The following is a 12,740-nucleotide window of genomic DNA, read 5'->3' on the forward strand; positions in this document are numbered from 1 at the left end:
CAACCCCTTCAATATTTTTATAGTAATCAACATATTAATTGTTGATTTACTGTTATTTTTATATATGTCTGATCCTCTCTACCAAATGACAAGCAGTTTGAGACAAGAATCTACATCTTTTTACTCTTTGTTAAATAAAGATAAAATTCCTAAGGTGCTGGTATATTTGGTATATTTCCTGACATACAAATACAACTTTCTCTTTGTATTCCTCAAAATATGGAACCATACTATATATGTACTAAAAACTGATATATGATTGTTAAATGAATAAATACAAAATTAGATTTATACTCAACTTTTCAGATATAAAGCACTAGAAACTCCAATTTTGGTGCCAAGTAAAGATATTAAAGTTGTTAGAAACAAGTTTTATTTAACAGATATAAAACAATTCTGAACATTTACAACTTGTACAAAAACTGGTAGCTTTTATATTTTAAAAAAATACTATACTAAGAGAATAGGAAAAACGAAAGACCATGACATTGCAAATTATAGGTTCAAAGAATGTGAATATGATGAAGGTATTCTAATCAACAGAAAAATCCTGAAACCATTTTTGATTGAAGTACAATGAATAATACTAGATTTTAAAACAGTGTGAAATCACACTTTGGTCTGTAAACATGTTTATCTTTTTCATTCAGACGCATACATAAAAATTATTAAAAATGTCATTTAAACGAACCATTCAAAGGTATAATAAAAAAAGAGGTAGGAAATGAAAAGTAAAGGATTTATTTTGGTAGTTCTTCAATAATGATGCGAGACACTGAATTCCATCCAGTAGAAGCATCTCCTTTTGGGTAATCTGAACAAGTTCCAACCCAGATAGCAACATCCACTAATCCAGCACCAATTCCTTCACAAAGTCCTTCCACTGTAAAATAAAGATGAATGTTACATCTTTCTCTGGAACACAGAACAAAACCTTTAGCTAAATGTTATTACTTTAGAAAGCTAGATTATAATTCTAATTGAATTATTATTAGATTAAAAATTATAATACTTGATAAGGGTTTCATAATAAAGTTCTCTTTATTAGTATCTCTTTATAAGTTGGTATATAAATACTTCAAAAATATGTATACATATCCATTCTATGATATAAGCTTAACAGGCAGTTTTCTTATAGGTTTCAACCATAAAATCAGAATTTGTTTAGTTATAGAGATAGCTTAAAACAAAATACCAATTTATTTCATTAAACAAAGAAAGCCAATATTATACTTTTAAAAGCCAAACGTTTGATTTGATATGAAAGTCTTTTTTTTTAAAAAGAAAGCCCTTTCTAACACTTATCTGTTGGTAAGTGATGCCATTCAACTGGAAGAAAGGATTTTTCAAACATTAAAAGAAATTCTAGCATAATCGCTATACCAGTCCTTCAACCTGGGAATCCCATTTTATACAGAATTTCTTCATAGTGAAAAAAACAAAAAAACACCCTCCTGCTTTTCCTCTGTGTTCTTATGCTTTATAATTATGCACCTTTTCACACGTCCTCTGGATTTTCACATACTAACATATAACTTGTATTTCCATCTTACCAAAGTCTTCTCTTACATTTAAAAAAAAAATTCCCCAGTGGTTATTTTAACAGGCAAAAAGACATGGTACCTTTGATGTACATGTAAAGAGGGAAAAGGAATTGTAGTTTGGCAGATTCTTTTAAGAAAATGAATCCTGACATGTAAGTAGTATGTGGGTGACCTCATGTGACTGGTTGGGTTTCCTATTTGTTGAGGTTGGTTCGTTCCAGCTGAGCCCCAGGGATGTAGATATGAAGCAATCTGCTTCCATTAGGAATCAGTAAATCTAGGGCAAGCCCCTCAGAATCCAGGCACCTGCCTCTGGTTCAGGCCCCTTCCAAAGTTGGGAGAACTAAGCAGCCGGCCCACAATCCATTTAATCCGATATTCTTAGTACCATGCCAAGTGAAAATGCCCAGAAATACTCATGTTTTCCCAAAGTGGTGACATCCATGGCCTAGAAATTTGTCCAGTTCACTCCCAACCTCAGACTGTCAGACAAGCGTGGGTCTAAGCATCAGTTTCACAGGAGCAGAGTCACTTCACTGTCTTTAACAAATGAAAATAATGGCTGTTGAAGGAATGAACTTTAAATTTTTGCTGTGACAATGTAGTAGGACAGTTGAAATGCAAAAAATATGTTGGATTAGGAGCTCTCAACCTGTTTTCCTCTGAGACCCACGTAACAGTTGACTTTTAAAGGTCTGTCAAATTCCCATGGGCATATCCAAGGCTTTAAGTCATTCTCTGATGTGCTATTAGTGTATCCCTTTCCTTTCGCTCAAGAAAGAGTATCAGTGTGCAAGAGAAATGATGTTAATGTAGAGGTAACCTTTAATTCACAACAATACAACTGTTACTAATAACAAATTACTTGTGACACTCCACCCAAATGATCGCACCAAATGAGTTTCCACATCACAGTTGGGAAATCCTGTGCCTAAGGGCTTATAGCAAGATATTAGCATATACCTTCAAGATAATATGATAGAATGTGAGTTACTTATATCAACTACGGTCTAAGCATGCCACTTCCTAATCAAATTTTATATTTTGTAACTAGATTCTTCTTATTTTAGAGATAGCACTTCTTCCTTTCCAGCACATGTATCTAAGGACATAATGAATATGTTTTTAAATCTATTTAAAAAGAGGTCTGGGGAGGCAGGAGGAAAACAAGGCTTTGGTTTCTGCTCTCCTGAGCACTGATTCTACTGTTGTGGATAAAATGCTGTATTTCCCTGGATTTCTCAATATGCAAAGAGAGGGGGATAAAATATCTTCTTTGTATTTTGAGGATATTGTGGGGATTTGAGGGAAAACATGGAAGGGATGCCCTTGATTTCTTAGGAATAAATGTGCTATATAAGTTTATGGGTTCAGTATCTGACTTTGATCCCAAAATGCTAAAAGATTATTTCTTCTCGTTAGCAGTGGGGGATATCTTCCCTTCCTTCGACCACTTTTAAGTACAAGATGAGTGAGAAATGCCTTCAAGAAACTAGGGAAATGAAGCTACCAATATGTACACTTTCTGATTCTACCGGGCTTGGGCTGTCAACGTGTGCCACCCCTACAGTAATTCAAGAAGCCGAAAGGGCTGACAGCCAAATATTGACAATGATATCTCTGGGTAAAGAGATTAGTAAATGGTTTTTTACCCTTCTACTTTTTGGTATTTTCTAAACTTTCTTTAATGAACCTTAAAATAGAGCAAACAAACCAATAATATTTTTCCGACAGCATAAGTGACCACTGGTTTAATTGAATGTCTTTTCTTCATACTAGGTAGAAACAGAGAATGCAGAAACAATATAGAAATTTGCTATTTTACAAATTCAGCAGACAGTATTCACCCCCTTAAAAGACAAGGCAGAGAAATCAGTCAGCCTCTTTATCAGTCTAAGCTAGTGGTTTTCAACCTTGGCTGAACATTAGAAAAACCAGGAGAACAAAAGTGGGGAAAGTGGGCATCCTTGTCTTGTTCCTGTTCTTAGAGGAAATGCTTGTGATAAAAACTAAAAATAGAACTACCATTCAATCCAGCAATCCCACTACTGGATATCTACCCAAAGGAAAAGAAATCTGTATCAAAAATATGCCTACATGCGAATGTTTATCGCAATACTATTCATGATAGCAAAGATGTGGAATCGACCTAAGTGTCCATTAATGATGAGTGGATAAAGAAAATGTAGTTTATATACACAATGGAATACTATTTAGTCAAGAAAAGAATGAAATCGTATCTTCTGTAGCAACATGGATGAAACTGGAGGTCATTGTCTTAATGAAACAAACCAAGCACAGAAAGTGAAATATTGTGTGTTCTTTTTCGTAAGTGGATGCTAAAAAATGTGTACACATGTATGGAGAGAGTGGAATGATAGTCAATGGAGATTTGGAAGAGTAAGGGGGTGAGAAATTAGTTAATGGATAGAATGCATGTCATTCAGGTGATGTATATCCTAAAAGCCCTGACTTGGCCACTACGCAATCTATGCATGTAACAAAATTGAACTTATACCCCATAAATTTGTACAAATTAAAAAAAAAAGAAGAATCAGATATTTTTAAAGTCCCATTGCCTAGGATGCACCCAGATCCATTAAATCTGACTCCCTGGAGGGGTGGTACCCAGGCACAGGTATTTTTAAAAGTTCCCAAAGTTCTCCAAGTGAGCCCAATATGTAGCCAAGGTTGAGAACCCCTGCTCTGTGGCATTACTGGCTGTTTTGCCATTTTATCCACCTCATTGATTTTCAACCCTGGGGCACATGAGAGTCATGAGGAGATCTTTTAAAAAATACAGATGCTAGGGTCTTATCCCTAGAGATTCTAACTCAGTTGGTCAGAGATGGGGCCAGATATCCATATATTTTTTTAAAAAAATCTATAGGTAATGGTGAAGTGCAACACAGGGTGGAGAATCAAGCACTGAAAACTTGTTAGAGGTCAATTTTATATCAGGCTAGTGACCCAACGTGATAGAGGGACTCAAAATTAATCTTATTTAGATCTGAGGCATATCTGCCACGTCACTGTTTTACATACCAGAAGAAGTGCGATGAATATTAATTGTTGAATTCAGTTCGGGGCTTCCTTGGTCCAGATAAATTATGGCTTCAATGGGAAGAGGCCCTGAACATTCAGCTCCATTGAATGTGAAATACCAACGCTGACAGCATGCATTTCTGCATTTTAGCCGAAGTGAGCCACTGAACAGAACTCTTAGAGCACTGTTGGAACGCATCTTTGTAAATGTACATTCCTGTCACAAACATGGAAATAGGGTTGAATTAACATTTTCTATTTTGCTTAATAAGAGGCTTTGAAATTAGCCAGGGGTCGTGGTACGCTCCTGTAGTCCCAGCTACTCAGGAGGCTGAGGCAGGAGGATTGCCTGAGCCCAGGATTTGGAGGCTGCAGTGAGCTATGATCATGCCACTGTACTCTACTTAGGGCAACAGAGCCTGAGGCTTTGAGAGTGTATTGTGAATTTTACTTAACTATCCTTTTCCCCCAAACTGTATTTAAAAAGCTTAACTTTGAAAGGAGAGAGATTTTTCTATAAGATAGAGAATGGATTTTAATATAAGAATTCTAAGAAAATCAAATTATGGCTTTCTTAGAATTATTTGCCCGACTGAGGGTATCTTTGTTTTACCAAAAAACAAAACAAAACAAAAACTAGTCTTCAGTACTCTTGACCAAAGCAATCTATATCTTTCCTTTTTTTAATTCAAAAAATATTTACTGACCCCAACTATGTGCTAGATGGTACAGCTACAATAGTTAACAAAACAGAATCCCTGCCCTTGTGGAACTTACAGTCTACACTAGTGCTATCTATACATGTTTACTCTTGACCTGTTTCTTTTCAAGCAATAGCAAACAGTATGAGGGAGCAAAGCATTGGCAGAGTTTTTAGTCTTTACCTGTATGACACAATGATAAGGCCCAGGTTTCTTTTGTTTCTTGGTTGTTTTTTTTTCCCCCAATTGGTCTTTCCAAAATCTGTCTATTATTGGCTCGTGGTCCTACTATCTATTACTTGCACAAGTTTCCCATACTCATTCTGACCACTGCTAAAAGGAACTTGAAAACATATTAATAATTCAGAATCTATAAGCATAGCTTTTAGAAGAATTTAGCAACTTTTGATGAACAACCATAAATAAGCAACCAGTCTATCAATGTCAGATGTTTAAATAAGTAGGCACCATTTTAACAAATGTTTTCTAAGAAATCACATTATGAACATAGAAAAGGTCATGGTCACCAAAACTATGGAAGCTATATGAAAATCCTATCACATAAAAATCAAAACAAGACAGTGTCAAACTCTTTTGTAGATAATAGAGCAGAAAGAGCTGAGATGAGGAGCAAGAATAATATACAAAGTGCATCTTAAAAATAAATATCTTCTATTTGCCTTGTGGTGGCGGTAGTTAAAATCATGGAGTACTATTATATGTTGTGGCCATGGAACCATGTACAGAGTTGGCTAACAAGAGGGAAGGGGCTTATAAATAGCACCAGCTTCTTCAGCTCTCTCCCATCCCAGCAGACTTGCCAATTACCTTTAAAGCAAACACTAATAAAGGTGAAATGAATCATTAGTCAAAATACACTACCAGACAGGCTCTTTTGAGTAATTTCCCCCACTGAATGCTGCAGAATAATTTAAAACAATCACTGTAGTACACTTCTCTTAGGCTTAGCAATTTTAAGGTGGACATGTTACGAAGGATAAGGACTTCCCAATTCCAGATAATTGCTATGGTGTGATGATTTCTTGGAAATTTCTTCCCACCTTTATGCCTGAAGCCAGAGAAGAATTTCTTAGACTACTTTAAATTTAAATTTATTTTAGGGCAAGACTGGAAAGTTGCTACCATCCAACGCAGACACTTATGTTCTCCTTTTTTGTTTGCATTAAAAATATGAGTACATTATTTTAGATACTACGGTTAAAATGATACGGTAATTTGTCTTAGAAATATCTTTATGAAAGTTAACTCTGAAATGTTACCAACTTTTTTCATTAATTTTAAGTTGAAAGTCACATGCTACCTACTCCTTTTTTTCCTTGTCTTTTGGTTTAAAAAAACCAATAAAATCTCAAAAATTAACTCAATTATCAAAACCCTTAAATTTTGCTTCAATTTAAAAATAATTCAGAATTTACTTACAGCGATTTTTCCAAGATCTATGCCATAATTCAGAGAACTCCATGAACACTGCTTGTAGTTGGGTGTCCAGGACTCTTCAAAGCTTTCCCTCAAGCATTCCCCCTTTTCTCCTTTGAATCCATCCCGACCTGGGATCCCAGGGGTACCGGGAATGCCATTGGCCCCAGGGCTCCCATCTCGACCAGGCACCCCAGCTGGTCCTTGTAAGCACATTCCATTGTACTATAGTAAGAAAGGAAAGGAGAAAAAAAACTTTCAATATGATTAGAATTGCATTTATTTTGAGTCCTTAGAGTCAAGAATCCCTTCATACCACTTGTCCATGCTCTAGGTACGTTATTATAGAGAATTCATCTTACAATTATTTCTAAAATATTGTGATTTCTTTCATCTTTTTTATTGCACAAACTTTACATACATACACAAATCAAAGAGAAGGACAAAATATTTTCATGTGCCAGCTCCTTTCCATTGCTCATTATTATCAGCACACATGATTTTAAATAGCTGTATTCCATGGTGGATATATATGTTGCTTTCTTCTTCTTGTAAAGGGACTTGGATTTCATAATTATACTTTTACAATTTTATGAAAACACTCCACCAATTTGGGTGCTTAGCTTATTTCTATATTTTTCTATTATTAATATTATTATAATGAAAACCTTTATCCTCATAGCCTTTTTCTTCTTTTTAATTATTTCTCTAAGTTAAATTCCAAGGGACATAATTATCAAATAAAATCTTAACGGTCAATAATTAGCTTATACTGGCAACATCTCTAACTTGGATATGCATGTCCCTGCTTCTCCTCCCTGTTTTTAAGTGAGGGAAGTGGCCCTAGGGTACTACTTTTGGCCTCCAATCCCAACCCTCTTCCGCAAGGAAAAGGAGTAAGTGACCTAGTTTGGGTGACCATCAGTCCTCAAAAGAGGGCAATAATCTATCAAACCTTCTGCAAGGGCTAGTATTCGCTATGTTTGTTTTGGGGGAGGGTACCTTGTAGAGTTTAAACACATGGCTTCTAGAGCCAGTTTCTCTGGACTTTATTCCTGCTCCACCCCTTATTAGCTCTGTGAGGGCAAGTTACTCAACATTTTAGTGCCTATTTCCTTATCTGTAAAAGGGAGATAATAATAAAGATTCTTACCTTATAGGGTTTGTATGAGATTTAAGTGAATAACCTACAAAATGTAAACAAGGCCTAGAACATAGTAAACACTGCACATGTTAGCCATTATTATTCTTATCCCCCAAGACCAGTGTGAGGCAGCGACTCTGGCCAAGCGTGTCCACTCCCTTGGGTGGACCTTACAGGGCCTAGACCTGAGGAAGAGAGCATTAGCAAACCTGCCGGCTAGCACACGGAGGCTGTACACACCAATGTCGTCTGATCAGTGGTAAAGGTGATATTTTGAGCTCCATCTGTCCAACTCCTGTGTCTACTCCTGAGTTGATTCCATTTATTATACCTTCCAAAGGTACCTCCAAACTCCAATACAATCCACTTAAATTTTCACTCTAATATTTCCCCTTTTGTGTAAATTGCCCAGTACTATCATTCTATATAAATATCCTTTCCAGTGAGAACAAAAACCAAGATTCCTTATATATTAAAATAACTTCAAAGCTTATCTTTTGACTTTACAATCTGGGATTGAACACGATCAGATTATAAAACCCAATAATAACAGTCTAGGAAGGATCCTATGTAATTAGACTAATGTTTGTCAATCAATTTGCTTCTCACATCACCAGTTTGATCTTTGTTTTGATAAATGATTTTTTATGACTCTGACATTGCCATTTTCCTGAATGTAAGAAAAAAAACCCCTACTATTTATTTACTGTCAGAGAAATAGTAAGAAAAAATTTAACAATTGCAGAAGTATTCAAAGATGTGCTAAAGTACAAAATAGTTTAAAATAGTTTATTTTCATTTTAGTAACTTCATTCACTTTCACTAGCAGAGGTATGCAATGTTTGGACATATTTCAAGTGAGAATAAGCCTTATTCTGCTATTCTTTGATTTTTTTCCCCCACTATTCCCCTTAGGACAAGATGTTACACAAACTAAGTTTCATTTTCCTATATATCAGAGGTTCTCAACTGGCGACAATTTTGTCCCTTGGGAGATACTTGGCAATGTCTGTAGACATTTTTGGTGTCACAAAAAATGACACCCTTGGGAGGGAGGATTGATACTGGCATTTAGGGGGTGGAGATCGGGGATATTGCTAAACATGCTACAATGTACAGGACAGTCCCCACAACAAAGAGTTACCTGGCCCCAAATACCACTAGTGCCATGGTTGAGAATTTTTATTCACCTTTTCATCTAAAAGATGCATTCCAGAGACCACATAACTTTATTGGATTTTGTTTGACAGGTGTGTTAGATCTGCCTTCTTCCACTTTAAAATGCTCACTCAACACATGCTTTGTACCCTCAGTAAATGTGGAATGAACAAAAAAGTGAACGGAAGCTCAAACTTTTCTTCAGCCGTTCCTTTCACCGGCCACCAGGGGGCAGAGCTTGGTGGAAGCTTGAAAGGAACGCTTTGAAAGATCCTATACAAAGAAGTTGCTTTATAGAATCTGTTGAAACCTTCTCAGTGGCTATGTGGACTTTCTCTGTCAGCAAAACCAAATCCAATGTACAGGATGCACCTGAGCCTAGCTGCACACGAAGCTTTTCCAAGTCTGGCTAGGGTCGTAGGAAACCACAGGTACTGTAAATCTTTGGAGTGGGGAAAATGGCCAGCTTTATGGGGAAAAGGGGTATTTTGTGTATCATAACTACAAATTCATAAAATGCAAACTGCCCATGAACCACACTCATGTGGTACAGTTTTAACAATTTAGATATTTAAAATAGAACTGCAGCCCTTAACACATAATCTGCTCTTGTGGAGCAAAGTTACACAGCACATCACCCAGAAGTGCTCTCTGAATTGGGAGGAATTTTTTTTCCCCAGCGCTTTTGAATCCAGCATAGAGCCAGCTGCTAGGGAGCTTGGTTTATTAGCTAAATTCAGAATGTCAGCTTAACAAATTTAAAACTTTTTTAAAATAAAAAATGCCCCTGTCTTATGTTCTGCAATGCCTGTAAACTATGTTTGTCTGCAAATGAGACTGGCGTAAGAATTTAAGTTTACGATGTGCCAAGGACTATGGTGCTATAAAAGGCTCGCTCTTGCCACTGGGCAGAGAACCTCTCGTCCTCCACTGGGTTTGTTGACTTTTAGAGGGAAACAGTTTGAAGCAAACAGACCTGCCCACAGATTAGCCCCTCAGAAAGCACTTGGGCTATTTATTTACTCTCCTGGAAACTGTCTTCTCCCTTAGCTTGACTGTGATACTCTGACCTGGTGGCCACAGGCTGAAGACCCAGGGTGTCTGTAAGAACTGACTGGCCATTTGGTCTAAACAGAACAAACGAAACGGGCCCCTTCATTTCCCTTTCCGGCCTTAAACCCTCTGAACCATTCCTGGCCCCAGCTGTGGTTGTCCAACAAAGTAAATTGCAGCCCATACTCCCTAGGAAGATGACCCAACGTGACTCATAGTCTTCAAGTGACAAAGAGTTGGACCGATGCTTTGTGGGGGTGGTTATTCTCTCTTGCAGGCAGACGTGGCCACCAGCCCCAACAAAGGACACGTTGCACGGCCCTGGCCCAGGGGATTAGGTAGTCTAAGGTCTTTCCCAGGCCCACGTTCTGACCCACCCAAGCTCCTCACTGCCACCCTAACCCTCTCCACCCCGCCCAAAGGGTCCCCCTGAAGCCAGAAATTGTTGGGTCACTCCCTGTACTTCGGGGAGTCCCACCCGAACACCGCATCTCCGCTCCACGATGATCTCCCCTCTGAGTTCCGAGACTCCAATGCACGCATAACCCAGGTCCTTCTTTACACGTAGACACAAAGCGTGACACCCGGGCGCAGCAAGACACAGCTGTACGGACTTACACCCCCCCAACAGCTGGACCGATGCCCTCTCCGTGAGGCTCACGGCTCTGTCCCCTCTGCCAGCGCAGCGGACCCGGCTCGGCGCCCGGACTCACCAGGTCCACCACCTCCCTCGGCCGGAGCAGCGCCTTTTGCTTCCCCTTGGGGGTCTCAGAGGTGCTCGACGGCGCCGGCAGCTGCAGCAGCAGAAGCAGCAGGAGGCCGAGGAGCCCGAGGAGCCGCTGCGGGGAGGCGGCGGGGCCCTGGGGGCGCATGGCGCCGGGCGGCTGGGGACACGGAGGAGGAGGCGGAGGAGGAGACCGCGGAGCCGGGACGTGGTCAGCGTCTGGCCCCGCCGCGCTCCGAGGCCGCCGCGGGCTGCATCAATGTGCCTTTCAGCTGAGCGTCACCCTCCCTCCCGCTTTCCCTCCCGCCCCCCTAGACACCCAGAGCCTTCATCCCGTAATAGGCCGGAGCCCCCACCCCGAGCCGGACGGGGGCGGGCCGAGAGCCGGGTCCGCCCCTCCTGCGGCCACCGCGCAGCCGCCAGGACCCTCGAGGGGCTGGCAGACCCCGTGCGGAGAGCCCGCCCGCAGAGTCGGGTAGGGGTGGCAGAAGCCGCAGGTGGAGGCTTCGCGGAGGGAAGTGGAGAGAGCACCGCCTAAATGAACCTTTTAGAGGCACATGTCTTAACCTGGGTCCAGGAACCGGCTTCGAGGGTCGTCGATCCATGGCATGGGTCGGCGAGCCTTTTGTGGGGAGGTAACATTTTGGGGAGCTAGGAGGAACCATAGGTATCATCAGGTTCTCCAAGAGTCCCATGACCGAAATGATTAAAAAACGCTATTTTAATAAGTGCTAACACTTACTAAGCTCTGGGACCAAGCAAAGCCTTGCACACATACTCAGTCCTTTAGTCAGTCCTTTGGGGTTAGATACCTCCTGTGCTCGCCCCATTCGCGGATGAGGAAACTGAGGCTCAAGGAAGCTAGTCATCCTGCCCTGGTAGTGGTAGAAGTTCATTTTTGAGTACTCATCACCTCTGACTGATATTATCTTTTTCTGACCCATTCTGTTCTCCTTTTGTTTGTTCTCTCTTGTCCATTCTGGAAGAAATCATCCTTAGGGACAAGGCTGCCCACCGGGTAGGGCCAGATTGGAGCAGGAGCTGCTTTATACACCACTGGCTGGAATCAGGCAGAACAGATGTCTTGCCACACCCTAGCAACACGGGGTTGTGACGGATGGCAGTGCTGCTGAAGTCAAATCTCACTCAGCAAGGTTCTCTTTAGAGATCCAGCCAGGTTCCCGAGAGTTACAGTGAGTCCAGCTGAAGGATGTTAAAGAGAAGGAACACTCTGGCAGGGGAGCAGGTCAGGGCAGTTCCAGGAATGCTCACTCCTGGGCTAGTGCCTAACTACAGGTAAATTTCATTACCGTTTTTCAGAAGAAGGAAAAATCCAAATGAGCTCTAATGCCAGGACTGGCTCCATAATATGCCACGCCCAGTGCAAAATGAAAATGCAATGCCTTTTGTTAAAAGAATCAAGAATCGCAAAATGGTGTCAACAGAGCAATAAACCACATGTGGGGCCCTTCTAAGTGCCCTGCCCTGTGTGACTGCACAGGTCACAGCCAGTGAAACTGGCCCTGTATAAAGCTGATTGAAGTCCCAGCTGACGCCTGTTCTCAGCCAAACCACTGTGGTGGCAGCAGTCTACAGGCTGGAAAGCAGAGCAGGGAATCACCAGAGAGTCTGTTTTCTATCCAATTCTAATTCCTGCTGCTGTTGCTGTCACCCAATGACTTCAGATGGTCCCTCTCTGTGCAAATTTGGGCTCCAGGCAGGTTTCAGCAAAGAGCTAATCCTGCGTTAACAACCAGGCATTTTAAAGCTATACATTCACAGAATTAATCAAATCACACGGTAAGATAAGTAAGCCAGATATCATTACTTATATTTAAAGATAATAAATAATAATGTATAAGTGCTTTACAGTGTTAAAGAAGACTTTCACTTAATCTGTCTCCCAGGTCCTAAAATTAGTACAAAAGTACTAC

General features: G+C 40.2%; 1 protein-coding gene across 1 annotated transcript; it reads right to left on the reverse strand.

Annotated features, from left to right (window-relative positions):
• Positions 1 to 350: 350 nt before the first annotated feature.
• Positions 351 to 11,099, reverse strand: CTHRC1 (collagen triple helix repeat containing 1). The gene is made up of 4 exons (XM_012643565.1): positions 10,796 to 11,099; positions 6,731 to 6,952; positions 4,590 to 4,806; positions 351 to 883 (listed from the first exon to the last, which is right to left on the reverse strand). Exons 1-4 carry the CDS (start codon positions 10,952 to 10,954, stop codon positions 741 to 743), a joined length of 741 nt encoding a protein of 246 aa, XP_012499019.1. The 5' UTR covers positions 10,955 to 11,099; the 3' UTR covers positions 351 to 740.
• Positions 11,100 to 12,740: the final 1,641 nt, after the last annotated feature.

This window comes from Propithecus coquereli, unplaced genomic scaffold (genome assembly GCF_000956105.1).
Source record: "Propithecus coquereli isolate 6110/MARCELLA unplaced genomic scaffold, Pcoq_1.0 Scaffold2, whole genome shotgun sequence".
In the NCBI taxonomy this organism is placed as follows: domain Eukaryota; kingdom Metazoa; phylum Chordata; class Mammalia; order Primates; family Indriidae; genus Propithecus; species Propithecus coquereli.